A 16,635-nucleotide genomic window follows, 5' to 3' on the forward strand; every position below is an offset into this window, starting at 1 on the left:
GTTAACTCATTAGTACACAAAAGACAATAGTCACTGACCCGAATCTCATCTTGAATTCCCATGTGTTGTGGGAGGGACCCAATGGGAGGTAATTGAATCATGGGGGCAGGTCTTTCCTGTGATCTCCTTGTGGTAGTGAGTAAGTCTCATGAGATCTGATGGTTTTACAATGGAGAGTTTCTCTGCACAAGCTCTCTATGCCTGTAGCCATCCATGTAAGATGTGACTTGCTCCTTGTTGCCTTCCACTGTGATTTGTGAGGCTTCCCGGGCCACCTGGAACTGTGAGTTCTCCATTAAGCCTCTTTCCTTTGTAAATTGATCAGTCTCGGGTATGTCTTTATCAGCACTGTGAAAACAAAGTTAATAAAGTAAGTTGGTGTCAGTAGAGTGGGGCATTACTGAAAAGATACCTGAAAATGTGGAAGTGACTTTGGAACTGGGTAACAGGCAGAGGTTGAAAGAGTTTGGAGGGCTCAGAAGAAGACAGGAAAATGTGGAAAAGTTTGAAACTTCCTAGAGACTTGTTGAATGGTTTTGCCCAAAATGCTGATAATGATATGGACAGTAAAATCCAGGCTGAGGTGGTCTCAGATGGAGATGAGGAACCTGTTGGAAACTGGAGCAAAGGTGACTCTTGTCATGTTTCTGCAAAGATTCTGGCAGCATTTTGCCCCTACCCTAGAGATTTGTGGAACTTTGAGGTTGAGAGAGTTGATTTAGAGTATCTGGTAGAAGAAATTTCTAGGCAGCAAAGCATTCAAGAGGTGACTTGGATGCTATTAAAGGCATTTAGTTTTAAAAGGAAAACAGACCATGCAAGTTTGGAAAATTTGCAGCTTGACAATATGATAGACAAGAAAATCCCATTTTCTGAGGAGAAATTCAAGCTGGCTGCAGACATTTGCTTAAGTAATGATGAGCCAAGTGTTAATCATCAAGATAATGGGGAAAATGTCTCCAGGCCATGTCAGAGACCTCTACGGCAGCCCCTCTCTCCCATCACAGGCCTGGAGGTTTAGGAAGAAAAATGGTTTCGTGGGCTGGGCCCAGGGTGCCTCTGCTATATGCAGTCTAGGACTTAGTATCCTGTGTCCCAGCCGCTCCAGCCATGACTAAAAGTGGCCAAGGTACAGCTCAGGCTGTTGCTTCAGAGGGTGGAAGCCCCAAGCCTTGGCAGCTTCCACGTGTTGTTGAGCCTGTGGGTGCACAGATTTCAGTTTAGGAACCTCCTAAATCAAGAATTCAGGTTAAGGAACCTCCACCTAGATTTCAGAAGATGTATGGAAAGGCCTGGATGCCCAGGCAAATGTTTATTGCTGGGTTGGGGCCCTCACGGAGAATCTCTGTTAGGGCAGTGCAGAAGGGAAATATGGGATTGGATCTCCCCCACAGCGTCCGTACTGGGATACCACCTAGTGGAGCTGTGAGAAGAGGGCCACTGTCCTTCAGACCCCAGAACTGTAGATCCACCGACAGCTTGCACTGTTCACTTGGAAAAACTGCAGACATTCAATGCCAGCCCGTGAAAGCCACGAGGGAGGCTGTACCCTGCAATGCCACAGGGGTGGAGCTTCCCGAGACCATGGGAACCCATCTCTTGTATCATCGTGACCTGAATGTGAGACATATAGTCAAAGGAGATCATTTTGGAGCTTTAAAAAGATTTGCCTGCCCCAATGGATTTTGGACTTGCATGGGGCCTGTAGCCCCTTTGTTTTGGCCAGTATCTTTCATTTGGAATGGCTGTATTTATCCATTAGCTGTACCTGTATTGTATCTAGGAAGTAACTAACTTGCTTTTGATTTTACAGGCTCATAGGCAGAAGGGATTTGCCTTGTCTCAAATGAGACTTTGGACTGTGGACTTTAAAGTTAATGCTTAACTTTTGAGTTAAGGCTTTGGGGGTCTGTTGGGAAGGCATGATTGGTTTCGAAATGGGAGGACATGAGATTTGGGAGGGGCCAGACATTGAATGATACGGTTTGGCTGTGTCCCCACCCAAATCTCATCTTGAATTTCCTACATGTTGTGGGAGGGACCTGGTGGGAGGTAATTAAATCATGGGGGCAGGTCTTTCGTGTGCTGTTCTCATGGTAGTGAATAAGTCTCACAAGATCTGATGGTTTTAAAAAGGGGAGATTCCTTGCACAAGCTCTCTATGCCTGCTGCCATCCATGTAAGATGTGACTTTACTCCTTGCCTTCCTCTCTGATTTTGAGGCTTCTCCAGCCCTGTGGAACTGTGAGTTCTCCATTAAACCTCTTCCTTTTGTAAATTGTCCAGTCTGGAGTATTTATCAGTAGCGTGAAAATGAACTAATAGACATACATTAAAATTTTACATGTATAAAAGTGAAGCTGCTCTGATAGAAGCTGTAAGCCTTGTGCTTTGAAATTCTCTTGTGTAGTACTTTCCCCCACCTCTTCCTTGAGTTACATTACTAGAATTGAACATGGAGATCAATTTGAAAACCACTTTTCTAGTCTAGATTCTTCCCTTTCTAGATGAGGAAGGTGAAACCTATTGAGTTTATAATTGTCCTTTTCTTTGGTTTTAATCTGTAAAGTTATCTGGATTTAGAACAGAGAAGAAAAAAATACATCTAAACTAACACTGATTCTAGGACCTTTGAGCAGAGTGCAAGTCTGAACATCTTCCCTGTTTTTGTTCATGTTATCACTACTGTTGTTTTGGGTACTATGCCAAATTTAGTGCAGTAGTTTCTCATATTAGTTTCCTAGGGCTTCTGTAACACATTATCATAAACTAGTGACTTAAATATATTCTCACACAGTTCTGGAGCACAGAAGTCCGTAATTTGTGCTATGCATACTATTTCAAAATCAAGCTGTGTTCCTTCCAGAGGCTCTAAGGGAGATTTTGTTCTGTGCTTCTTTCAGCTTTGGTGGCTACAGACATTCCTTGGCTTGTGGCTGCATAACTCCAGTCTTTTCCTGGCCTTCTCATCTCTCTGACTTCACTCTGTGTATTTTCTGTAAGGACACATGTCATTGGATTTGGGATCTACCTGGATAATCCACTGTCATCTCATCCTGAGATCTTTAACTTAATTGCATCTTCAGAGACTCCTTTTTCCAAATAAGATAACAGGTTTATTTCACCTAATTACTCTTTCTGCATCTGTGCTCTCTTTTTTTTTTTCCAGTACAGTAGAACTGTTAGACCAGTTTTCCTATTTACTCTTGCTAATTTTTTGACTTCCTGCATTTTCAACCACCAATGTTCTGTTTCTCCTCCTGATTACACTTTAAGCTCCCCAAGGTAAGGAGTGTGCTTCATCTCCTTTGTCCTTCCTCAGCATAAATGTCTGGCCCATACAGGTAGGTTGTTAAATAAATGTTAGTTTAAAAAAAAAATGGCTGAGCAAACAAACTTAATTAAGACCTTGCCTTTCTGGCCTTATCTCCGGTCATTTTGTTACTGATACTTGGATTTTTCTGACTTTCATAAACTTTCCTTGTATTTTTCTGTTTCTGTGAGTCTCTTTGCTTTTGTTTTTCCTTTAGTGCCTTTACCCTGCCTGGAAAATCCCGCCTCACCTAACATCCAGCATAAATGCTATTGATCTCCTACAGCTTACTCAGACAAAATTAGAGTCACTAGTTTAGTTGTAGCTGAAAGAAAATGTTACTTTCTAGATGTAGCTTTTCTTACTCTACACACTTCTCTCATTCCTTTTCCTAAGTATCTTTTAAAGTTTGTACTCTTATCTAGGAGGCTCTCATAAGGATAATATGTCCCTGTTTGCCTTGGAATATCTAGGTTTACAACTATTGTGGTAAAATTATTAATAATGTTTCTCTAAACAATATTTTGGCTTGGTTAACAAATTACGTGGTCGCTGTAGCCATACTGTTCATTGCCTTGTATGTGTTATTTTCTTTTCTAGATTATCAGTTCTTGGAAGTTGTAGCTATACCATCTTCTGTGTTGTAGAACATAGTATTAATACTTTATATTCCGTCAGTGAAACTCAATAAATATTTGAACACTTAATATGTGCTATACATCCTATATTTTACCTATATTAGCACTCTCTTTTCTTAACCTTCAGTTGTCTTGGAGTGTCTAAGTGTCTCAAACAAAAATTTGCAGTCACACCAGCCTTGCAAAATCTAACTGTGGATTAGTCTGGCTCTATACATTCTCTGTGCTTACCTCTTAGCTGCTAGTGTTGCTGGGGTTGGGGGAGCAGGGCAGAAATCATATAATCTTGTAGATTAGTGCCACTACTGAATCAGGCTTTAGTTTTAACTGGAACTCAAAACAATTCTAGTGCTTCTTCTGTTAGTGTTTAGTTAGTACCTATTTCCATGTTTGAGTGCTTCCTTTTAAATTTTACTGAGACCTTGTTAATTAGGTGATAATAGTCCTATTTTATAGGTGATAAAACAGCTCAAGGACCCAGAGTCACACTGTTCTTGAATCTGGGTTAGTCCAACTCCAAAGTTCTTGCTTTTTTAATTCCATTCTGTTACTCATCTACAGTTTTCTCATTCTTAGGTCTTAGAAGTGCGTATATTACTGAACGATAAGCCATATGTAATTGTTTAGAGGTGCTTCCTTTAAAACACCAAGTTTGAGATTTTTGGATTATTAATGAAGGTTGACATGTTGTATGCAAATTATTACCTGGACCATTATAGAAGGCTGTCGTTTATGAGAATTGGTAGATTTTTGTCTTTAAAGTGCTAGTTCCTTACATTGTCAACTTCTAAGAAGATATTTACAAGTTCACAAAATTTGAAATGCTCTAAAATTTGAAACTTTCCACAGCTACACCTTTGTTCTCTGATGGTTCAGTGCACACAAGCTTGCTTTCATGCACAAAATTTTAAAAAACACTGTGTAAAATTACTTTCAAGCTATATGTGTAAGGTGTATATGAAACATAAATGAATTTTTTGTTTGTTTGTTTGTTTTTTCTGAGACGGAGTCTTGCTCAGTCGCCCAGGCTGGAGTGCAGTGGAGCGATCTCGGCTCACTGCAAGCTCCGCCTCCCAGGTTCACACTATTCTCCTGCCTCAGCCTCCCGAGTAGCTGGGACTACAGGCGCCCGCCACCACGCCCGGCTAATTTTTTTTGTATTTTTAGTACAGATGGAGTTTCACCATGTTAGCCAGGATGGTCTCGATCTCCTGACCTTGTTATCCACCCGCCTCGGCCTCCCAAAGTGTTGGGATTACAGGCGTGAGCCACCGCACCCAGCCATAAATGAATTTTGTGTTTAGGCTTTGGTCCTATTCCCAAGATATCTCATCATGTATATGTAAATATTTCAAAATTAAAAAAAAAAAAAAAAAAAAAAAACACCCGAAATTTGAAACACATCTTGTCCTAAGCATTTCAGATAAGGGATACTCATCCTGTAGTATAATTTTTGTGATACTTTTGGGAATACATTTTATTAGAATTAAAACTCATTTAAATAGTAATTTAAAGTAACTTTAAGACTTTTTAAAAAACATTTTAAAATTATTCTGAAAATAATTCATTAGTATTTTAAAATTGCAACAGTTTCACAGGTTGAAGTGGGAATGAAAAGAGTAGAATCTGAATAATTGCTATGAAAACTCTGCCTCTGCATTTTGCTTGCCATAGTGCTTGGTTTAAGAACTGCATTACCTCTCTACCTTTGTAATTTGAAAATCATTGAGATTTTGAATGTCGTGACTAGTAGCTCTTCTAGATTTTCTTTCTATAAAACATTCAGTTTTACTCATATTGTGCTTAACATGAGGGAGTTGGGAAGATAACTGCTGAAAGCCAGGAGGCTGCTGCTTATCTCTGTTTTGCCACTAACTAGTCATGTAATAACAGCAGATCACTATCTCTGTAAAATGAGGTTATATCAGATACCTTCTAAGGTCTCTTCCTGTTATAAAGTTTTGTGCTTCTCTTCTGAAAATATGAAGAAATTGTGCTTTCACCCATACAGTAAATTCAACTAAAGAAAACCCTTACTTAACGTGGTTAAATCAAGATAGTGTCCTTATTTGAAATTGAAACATAGCAATTGTTTGAGAATAGATGATGAAAACCCCATTTTAGAAAGAACATTTTATAAAAGCTTGAAATTGCTACTGAAAGATTATTAAAAATACCATGATACAGTAGGATTAACTTTGTAGTTAGTATTAATGTGTATGAAATATTTTTCTAGAAATTTGCTATTTTCTGTATCTGTTATTCAGTATATTGGTTATGTGTAAGTAATTATAGAAATGTAAACTTTTAAAAATTATTTGAAGCTGAATTTTTTAGCTTCATAGAAACCTGAAAAAACCTTTATTTAGAAAGGAAGCTGACTTTTATTGAATTTCTATTCTGGAATTGTGTTATCTAGAACTTTCTGCAGTGATGCAAAGGTTATGTAGCTATACTGTTCAGTATGATTGTCACTAGCTAATTGTGGAAATTGAGTACTTGAAATATGGCTTATAACTGAAAACCTAATTTAACTTAAATTTAAATAGCCACATGTGGCTAGTGACTGAGACAGTACTGTTTTAGAAAATGCTAAGCAATGTGCCAGAGAATAATTACAAGACTTTAGTTCTAGTTCTTTGTGCCATTTCAGATTACTGTCCTTTCCCATTTTGTATTCAGCCTTGCTTTTCAGCCTTATTTGTACTTACATATTTTGGCCTCATACTGAATCTTTGCTTAGCATGGAATGGTTTTCTCAGCCTATGAAAATATGAGCCTTCAAGGGATAGCTTAAATGTCACATCTAGCAAAGTCTTCCTTGATCCTCTGGACTATGGCAAATGATACTGTCCCTTATTATTTATATGACCCGGGTAAGTCTTGACCTTTTTTATTCTTGATCCGTCATATGGAAAAAAAAATTACCTGCGCCTAACAGGGTGATTTTTTAGGGACAAGGGTTTGGATGTGGAGATCAATAGAAATGGCGTATATAAAAGCTTTTTGACAGTTTTCAAGAATGTACAATTTTAAGGTGATGAGCCATTTTATAAACATTAAGACTGAGTCCCAGAGAAATTAACTTTCCCACTATCCACCCATCATCTCCCATTTTCCACCTCATCCCACTTAGTACCTCATTTGCAATAATTCGTTAGCTATATTGGTTTCTATAACCCTTTCATCATACTTCCTCCTCCCCCACTTCTTGACCAACTTAAAGTTCATAATCCATCATTAAAACCACTTATTTGTCTACACCATCAACTCCCTTGCCTGTTTCTCTTTTAAATTGTGCATGCCTGGTAAAATGTCCAACCCAGGTTAAATCTTGCTCTGTGCCTTCTTCACGCCTCCACTCAGGCAGCTGAAAGCTGGTCGATGCTGCTATAATTCAAGATCAGTAACTTTAAGCATGACTTGTCTTTTTATTCTCTTTATAGTGTGTTTTGCAGAGCAGCCTAGCTTATCAAGAGTTTCTTTTATGGATCATGCCTTTGATGTTGCATCTAAAACATTATTGTCGTATCTAAGGTCATCTAGTTTTTTTTGCTCTGTTGTCTTCTAGGGTTTTTATAGTTTTGCATTTTATATTTAGGTTTATTATCTATTTCAAGTTAATTTTTGTGAAGGATATAAAATCTGTGTCTAGAATTATTTATTTGTTTGTGGATGTCTGGTTGTTCCAGCATCATTTGTTGAAAAGATCTTTTCTTTATTACATTGACTTTGGTCTTTTATTAAAAATCAAAGTTAACATATAAAGACTACATGAGTCTGTTTTGGGACTCTGTTCTGTTCCACTGACCTGTCTATTCTTTAGCCAGTACCACATGGTCTTGATCACAGAAACTTTATGGTAAGTCTCGAAGTCAGATAATGTAAGTCCTCTGACTTTGTTCTTCAACATTGTGTTGACTATGCCAGGTCTTTTGTCTCTTCATATACATTTTAGGATCAGTTTGTTGCTAGCTGAGATTTTGATTGGAATGTTGAATCTGTAGATCAAGTTGGGAAGAACTAACATCTTGACAATATTGAGTCTTCCTATTCAAGAACATGAAATATCACTCCATTTATTTAGTTATTTTATTTTCTCAGAATTGTATAGTTTTCTGCAGGTAGATCTTATACATATTTTGTTAGATTTATACCTAAGCATTTTATTGTTTTGGGTGCTATGTAAATGGTACTGTGTTTTTAACTTCAAATTCCACTTGATCATTACTGGTACATAAGAAAGTGATTGACTTTTTTTTTTTGTTTTTTATTAACTTTGCATTCTGTAACCTTGCTATAATTGATTATTAGCTCCAGGAGTTTTTTCATCACCACAAACAATGACAGTTTTATTTCTTCCTTTCTAATCAGTATACGTTTATGACTTGCCCTTTCTTATTACTTTAGTAAGAACTTCTAGTATGCTGTTGGAAAAGGAGTAGTGAGGGGAAAATCCTTGCCTATTTCTAATCTTAACTGGAAAGATTCTAGTTTCTTGACATTAAGTATGATACTGGCTGTGGGTGTTTTGTTTTGTAGATGTTCTTTATCAAGCTGGGGAAGTTGCCGCTATTGCTAGTTGGATGTCCCTTTGTATTGCTGACTAATATTTCGTTGTATGGGTTTGCCACAGTTTGTATATTCATTCTTCTCTTGATAAACATTTGGATTGTTTCTATTTCTTGGGTGTACAAATAAAACCATTGTGAACATTGGTATACAAGTGTACAAACCTTTGGACACATGCTTTCTTTAGTGATGAGTAAAGACACAGGAATGATATGGCTGGATCATATGGTATGTTTAACTTTAAGAGACTGCTAAGTGTATTCCAGTGTGGTTTTACCATTTTGCAGTTTAACCAGCAATGTAGGAGCATTCTAATTCATCCACATTTTCTTCAAAACTTGTTATTGTCAGCCCATTTAATTTTGTCCACTCTTATGGCTATGTAGTAGTACCTTATTTTAGTTTTAATTTACATTTCCTTAATGATGTTGATCATCTTTTCATGTGCTTGTTCATGTATCTTCTTCGGTGATGTCTGTTCAGATTTTTTTTTTTTTTTTTTTTGAGGGAGAGGGTCTTCCTCTGTCTACAAAGCTGGAGTGCAGTGGCATGACTGCAGCTTACTGCAGCTTACAGTGGCATGACTTACCTTCTAGGCTCAAGCAATTCTTCCATCTCAGACTCCTGAATAGCTGGGACTACAGGCATGCACCACCATGTTTGGCTCATTTTTTATTTTTTGTAGAGATGGGTTCTCACTATGTTGGCCAGGGTGGTCTCAAACTCCTGGGCTCAAGCAGTCCTCCTGCTATAGCTTCCCAAAGTTGCTGGGGTTACAGTCATGAGCCACTGCACCTGGCCTCTTTAGCTCGTGTTTTATTGGCTTGTCTTTATTGTGGAGTTTTGGGAGTTCTTTATGTGTTTTGAATCTTAACAGATATAAATCCATTACTAGGTGCATGTTTTGCAAGGATTTTCTCCTAATTAGTGGTTTAAGTGTCAAAGAGCAGAATTTTTTTTATTTTGATGAATCCCACTCATTGTGCTTTTAGTGACATATGTAAGAAATACGTGCCTAACCTAAGGTCACAGATATTTGCATTTCTAGGTAAATTTTAGAACAACTTGTCAGTTTCGAATAAAGATGGGAATTTGATTGTGTTAAATCTGTAGATCAATTTAGAGAGAATTAATATGTTACTGATGTTGTATCTTCTGATCCATGAATACAGTATGTCTCTCCATTTCTTTAGATAATCTTTAATTTCTTTCAGCAAATTTTACAGTTTTAACTGTACAGTTTTTTCACACCTTTGATCAGAGTTATCTATATTTCATCTTTTTTTCTTTTTCTTTTATTTTTTTTTTTGAGGCAGGGTCTTGCTCTGTCACCCAGGCTGGAGTGCAGTTGCACGATCTTGGCTCATAGCAACCTCTGCCTCCCAGGCTGAAGCGATCTTCGCACCTCAGCCTCCTGAATAGCTGGTACCTCAGCCACCATGCTTGGGTAACTTAGTATTTTTTGTAGAGATGGGGTTTGGCTATGTTGCCCAGGCTGGTCTCAAATTCCTGAGCTCAAGCAGTTTACCTGCCTCGGCCTCCCAAAGTGTTCACATTACAGGTGTGAGCCACTGCACCCAGCCCAGCCCTTATTTTCTACTTTTGATGATATTCTAGCTAGCAATGTTTTACAATTTTTATTTTCTAATTTTCTGCCGCTAATGCATAGAAATACAATTGAGATATATATATTGGTCTTAGGTCCTGCATAAGGGCTACTACTGTCCTTGCTGAACACCCTTGTCATAGTGGCTTTATTGTAGATTCCATCATATTTTCTCTAAAGACAATTATGTTTTCTGTGAATAAAGATGTTTCATTTGTTCCTTTTTGATTTGGAATTTATTTCTTTTTCTTGCTTGATTGTACTGGCTAGAATCTTCAGTACGATTTTGGATGTCACTCCAAGACTGCCTAGCTCTACTTAGTTTCTCTGTCCTTGTGCTTCAGTTTGTCTGCTGCCCTCTGAGGGATCAGAACTTTCTTGCCTGTTGACTATTAACTTGAAATGGTTGTTTCAGGCAAAAGGATAAATCTTGTTACTCCTTCATGTCTGAAAGGAACAATCTCTGTTCTATTTCACATCAAGCTTTTATTCTCACTACTCCACCAAAACAGTTGCTAAATTCACTGGTTACTTATTAGTGCTTTTTTTTTTAAACTTCTTGACAGCATTTGGAATAATTGAGCACTCTCTAGGTACTTTCTTCGCTTAATGTATAGGATACCCTCTTGGTTCCCTTCCTGCTTCCCTAGACAGCTTTATTGATGCTATGCAATTTAAATGTTAGGATGCACTATGGATCCTTGACATTTACACCTCTGTTCTCTGTATTTTTACTGCCTTGCTAATTGTCTGTTTCCTCATTAAAATGCAAACTCTCTAATGGCTCAGCACTTAGGGCAGTGCCTGGCACAAAGTGTTCACCCAACACATACTAATGAATGAATGAAGAAATGGTTGGTTTTCTCAACCAGTTTTTGGCACGTGACCCAGGTTTCTCCTTAGAACATAGAAACCTTTAATTCCAGAATTATTTCTAGTTATGACATGAGATGAAGTTAGAGATTCTTTCATACTCTGATAATATATGTTTGCAGTTTATAGTGTTAAGTATGTTATTTAATTCACTTGGCTTTATTCTTACATGGTTATTTCTGTTTGAGTATTGTTTGGAGAGTTTATTGAAAAACCTTTTTGTTTTATTTACAGAGTTCACATGATTTACCTATCAGTTTAAAACAAATCAGGTTAATTACTGAATGTGCTGGTGATAAATTTTATTCTTCCAAAATGTGTTTTGTTGAAGATGTTGAAATTTTTGAGGACAACTATATGCTATCACATTGCTAGTTTGTTAATGTATATTTTATTAGTTGCCTCTAAATTATTCTAAATTTTGAGGACTCTGAAAGGATTCATATCTTAAGAGATTTTCAAAGGTGGTGTGTAGTTGGACACAGACTAAAATAAATGTTTCATTTATAGCATATTTGCATATACCCATTTTGTAGATCTTAACATTTGAAAGATCCTGGAAATTGAAATGTCCAGTATGCATGCTATTACTGTAGATTGAGAAGTGAAATGTGGTAAAAGATAGCATCAGAGTTTTAAAAAGTGTAGTATCAAAAGTTTGTGACGGTTTCTGTTACTTCTTGGTTCATTTCTGAGAGTCAGAGAAGAAAGAAAGGGAATGGTTGCCATTTTATTCATACTTTCATTTCAAACACTTTTAGTGTGATCTGTAATGTGGATCTCACTTCATTTTTTTTATAACCCATTTTTTTTAATAACCCATAGCAGTTATATACGTCATTACATTTTCTTTTCTGTCGCAAACATCTTGAATGTGTGTATTTATAAATGTTTTGTATCTCCCAGGCACTCTGTAAATACTGACTGAATGACTGTTCAAAGACACATGAAGACTTCAAAGAGTTGTGTTTTCATGATTGTAGTGTTTTTGTGGAGCTACAGATAGGGGAATAAATGCTGTCTGTCTCTTTCTCTGAAATAAGAAGTTCAATTTAATTAATTAGCTAATGATGCAAAACTAAACTTTTAAATCAGGAAGACAGAGTAGAAACAGAGTATCCTATTTTATTATGGTTTTCCTTCATGTCTAAAGTGTGCAGTAGCCAGGATCACCTTATGACAAGGTTGGAGTCTTGCTAGATATGTAAGATTCAATTCTTTGCTATTCCTTTGCCTCTTTATATTCTAGACTTACATTACCAGTAGTGATGAACTTACTTTAAATAATTTAGCTCTTTAATAATAAACGTTTACATTTCTCCAGGACCTTTCTGCTCTCCAGTTAAACTCAGTTTCATGTGGGAAAGTAGAGGGAGGAAGTAGTAGTAGGCTTAAAGATTGGTAGTCTCTGAGTAATGAGGCTTTCTAATTTGGACTTTGGTTTAAGAACCACAACAGAAAATCTGTTTCTCCACAGTTTTAAGATTCCATGGGGGAAAATCTTATTCAGAAGTATTTTTTAACATTTGGATTTCATCCAGGAATGGAAATGTATTAGATTCTTTTATTTGCAACAGCAGAACTCTGGCTAATTAAAACATAACTAAGACATACTACCTGTCTTAGTCAACTTGGAGTGTGTATTATAGTCCATTTGTGTTGCTATAAAGGAATACCTGATACTGGTAATTATAAAGGAAACAGGCTTATTTTGGCTCACCATTCTTCAGGCTGCATAGGAAACATGGTGCTGGCATCTGTTTCTGGTGAGGGCCTCAGGAAGCTTAGAATCATGGGAGAAGGTGAAGGGGAGCCAACATGTTACATAAAACAAAAGAAAGCGGGAAGTGCCAGCCTCTTTTAAACAGCCAGATCTCCTCTCCTGTGAACGCAGAGTGTGGAAACTCATTACCACAGGGACAGCACCACCTATTAATGAGGGCTCCACTCCTGTGACCTCTCATTAGGTCCATCTTCAATATGGGAGGTCACATTTCAACATGAAATTTGGAGGGGACAAAACATCCAAACCATTGCAGGCTGCTGTAACAAAATACCATAAACTGGGCAACTTAAACAGCATTTATTTCTCACAGTTGGGGAGGTTGGGAAGTCCAAGATCCATGTGCCAGCAGATCCAGTTCTTGATGAGGATCTTCTTCCTGGATTGTAGACAATCACTTTCTCACTGTTTCCTCATGTGGTCTAGAAAAAGTGAGGGAGTGAGCTCTCCTTTGTTTTAAGGACACCAGTCCCATCATGGGGAGCCCCACCTGTATGACTTTATTTAAACCTGATTATCAGGCAGAGGCCTACCAAATACTACCATTGAGGTTAGAGCTTCAGAATGAATTTTAGGGAGGACACAAACATTCACTCCGTAAAACTTCTCTTACTCCATTTTTTAATTCTTGTTATTTTACCTCCATCTGAAGGGAATAAAATAAAAACTAGAAATTCTTTTTTTAGTCCTCAGTAATGTTGTTTACCTTTCTAGGGTAATTATTTGACAAAATACACAAAGTTTTATCTGCATACATATGTACAGGCAATAATTTTTTACTTTTAGGTCTCCAGTCCATCTAGGGGTTTTTTTTTTTTCTTTCAGTGTTTAGTATAAAAGAGGGGTCTGTAGTTTTCAAATATTTTGCTCATGCTCTTTCAGCATTTCTTGACTAATATATTATTTCCCCACTCAAAATATTAGCTTTGTTATATACCACGTCCTATTATATATAGGTCTGTTTGTGTACTTTCAATTATTTTATGTTACTAATACCAAATTTTTATTATTTTTACTTTAATATTTTCCCTCTTCAGTAGTCTGTTAGTGTTTTAAAATATTTTTGGCAGTTATTTCTACCCTGTTTTTAAAAAATTTTTTATCAAGGTTTTCACTATAATTGTATTGCATTTGTGTACTAATATGGGGAGAATTGACATGTTTTCCTACCTAGGAATATGGCATAGCTGCTATTTTTTCAAGTCAGGTTTATAAGTTTTTTACAGTTTTATTCATGAGTGTTTTAAATATTAATGTTTACAAATTAAACCCTTTTCTGCAGTAAATGTGTAAAGATGTCACCCTTCATAACATACTGATTATATAGTTCATATATATTTTGCATATGTTTATAAGCAACCACATTATTGGTTTTAGTAGCCTTTCATTTCATTTCATCTTCTTGGATTTTTCAGGTAATAGATTTTTCAAATAATAATTCTTTCTGTTCCTTCCTAATATTTATCGTTTCCTTTTTCTTATTACACTGGATTGAATTTCCAGTCTCAGTTGAACAATGGTAATGATAGTGCACCATCTTGTCTTGATCTTTTTTTAATAGCCATGCCTCTTTCTCTTTAGTGCTGATAATGGCCACTGATTTGAAAATAATCTACTTCAGAGTCCTTTTCTTAGATTTTCTTTTTAAATCAGATAGTAAATGTTTTATTAAATACCTTTGTAATATCAAATAAGAGAGTCGTGTGAGCTTTTAATGTGATGAGTAGTCTAAAAATGTCCTTTTGTTCTTAGAATAGTCCTACTCGGCTGTGTAGTTTTCTTAAATACAGAGCTATTATTTCATAATAAATGACTTTTTTATTAATATTCATGAGACTACTTTTTTATTTGTTTGTAAAATACCAAGCTTGTGATAGGTTGCTAAAATACATTAGAATACTTTCACATTTCATGTATCTTGGATTAATTTTAAAAGCTTAGTAATTATCTGTACTCTAGCATTATAGAACATGATAGTAAATTTTCAGGGCCTGATACTTTTTTGAAGCAATGGTTAAAAAACTGAAACTTTTAAATTTGTAGCTGTTACGTGTAGTCAGTGTCAATGTCAGTCCCTTTTTGTAATATCCTCAGTCATCTCTTAGGTGATAAAATTTGCCTTCTAATTTACTTTTTTGTTTTTGTTTTTTCCTCTAAAAAAGATTCATTAAAATAATATTGCATGAAGTGGTTTTTTTTTAAAACATTTGGATGTGTTTGAACATGTTTAAATGCATTTTTCTTGATTATCTAGTGGTACCCTTCTGCATTTCAGTATTCATTTAAAAATATTAGTTAGATGTAACTTTTAAAGGTATTATTTATACAATTTCCATTTTTGAGTGCTTATTTTGGTTTACTTCTTGGTTTGTATATTTGTTCTTTTATTTTGTTAGGGCACATATGTGAGTGGTAGACCTCCAAGGACTTGTTATACATATTCTGATATACTTGTCAATGAGCAGCATCTTGCTTGACTATAGTAGTCATGAATGTTAGTTTTATTTCCCTCAAAACATTATAAGTTTTGCTCTATTGCTTTTGGGAAGGAAATACGTATTATATGGAAGAAGTTTGATGTCATTTTAACTTTTGCTTGTAAAATTTTTTTTCTTAACCCTGAAATGGAAAAAACAAAATTATTTTACATTTATATAAACATTTCTTCATTAATATTTTCTGGCAATTGATCTGTCTTTAATGACTTTTCAGTAGAGATACTTGATATAGGGATCCTCCAAAAAAGATACTTTAGTCTTTTATTTGGTTTGGGAGATCCTACATGCATAAGTTATCTATTGCTGTGTAAAAAATTTACCCCAAAACATAGTGGCTTTAAGACTATCCATGTATTATCTGTCAGTTTCTGTGTGCCAGGAATCGAGGCATGACGTAACTGAATCTTCTACCTCAGTCTCTCTCTCAAGGCTGCAGTCAAAGTGTCAGCCAGAGGTGGGAACTCATGTGAAGGCTTGACTGGGGAAGGATCATACTTCCAAGTCAACTTGGTCCTAATCTAGTGCTTTTTTTCACGCAACACATATTGGCATATTGTTAGTTTATTTGATAGTCACATTTGAATCTCATATCAAGCCCAGAAAACACCTGGTTCATTTCTCTTTGTTGTAAGTTTTGTGTGTGGTGCATGTGAGTGCATGTGTGTGTGTGTGCAGCTAGAGATAGTTATAGAGGGGGTCAGGAAGGGAGGAGAATGTTGACAGCTTTTTTCTATTTTAAGAATTGTCATAGTTTTTTTTCCCTCCATAGGTGCCTTAGCTGGACCAATTATTGTGGAGCCACATGTCACAGCAGTATGGGGAAAGAATGTTTCACTGAAGTGTTTAATTGAAGTAAATGAAACCATAACGCAAATTTCATGGGAGAAGATACATGGCAAAAGTTCACAGACTGTTGCAGTTCACCATCCCCAATATGGATTCTCTGTTCAAGGAGAATATCAGGGAAGAGTCTTGTTTAAAAATTACTCACTTAATGATGCAACAATTACTCTGCATAACATAGGATTCTCTGATTCTGGAAAATACATCTGCAAAGCTGTTACATTCCCGCTTGGAAATGCCCAGTCCTCTACAACCGTAACTGTGTTAGGTAGGTATGCTTGAATTATGTATTTTGGTGATACTGGTGAAGATTATAATAAAAATATTTTAAAGAAATTAAAATGGTTGAAATTTGATTTAACTTTAAGTTTAAAGTAAAATAATTCAAATATGATTTTTCAAGATCCTTAAAATTTATGATTCTAGGTTTCCTTTAAATAAAATCTTGTCTGTATATACCTACTTATCTATGTAATGCTGCATAGTTTTAGCTAGTGTCTATGAAAGAT

At 36.2% G+C, this 16,635-nt stretch overlaps 1 protein-coding gene across 5 annotated transcripts in view; it reads left to right on the plus strand.

The window, feature by feature from the left end:
• The window catches only part of NECTIN3 (nectin cell adhesion molecule 3), a 123,505-nt gene that overhangs the window by 19,478 nt on the left and 87,392 nt on the right, over positions 1 to 16,635 (plus strand). For all 5 annotated transcript variants that reach the window (XR_005242002.2, XM_007985868.3, XM_007985869.3 and 2 more), the window contains exon 2: positions 16,053 to 16,394. Coding sequence is in view for 4 of the 5 variants with exons in the window: in XM_007985868.3 (XP_007984059.1) it covers positions 16,053 to 16,394 (342 nt within the window). In the remaining variant the exon portion in view is untranslated. The remainder of the gene's footprint in view (positions 1 to 16,052; positions 16,395 to 16,635) is intronic.

The sequence above is a fragment of the Chlorocebus sabaeus genome, chromosome 22 (assembly GCF_047675955.1).
Source record: "Chlorocebus sabaeus isolate Y175 chromosome 22, mChlSab1.0.hap1, whole genome shotgun sequence".
In the NCBI taxonomy this organism is placed as follows: domain Eukaryota; kingdom Metazoa; phylum Chordata; class Mammalia; order Primates; family Cercopithecidae; genus Chlorocebus; species Chlorocebus sabaeus.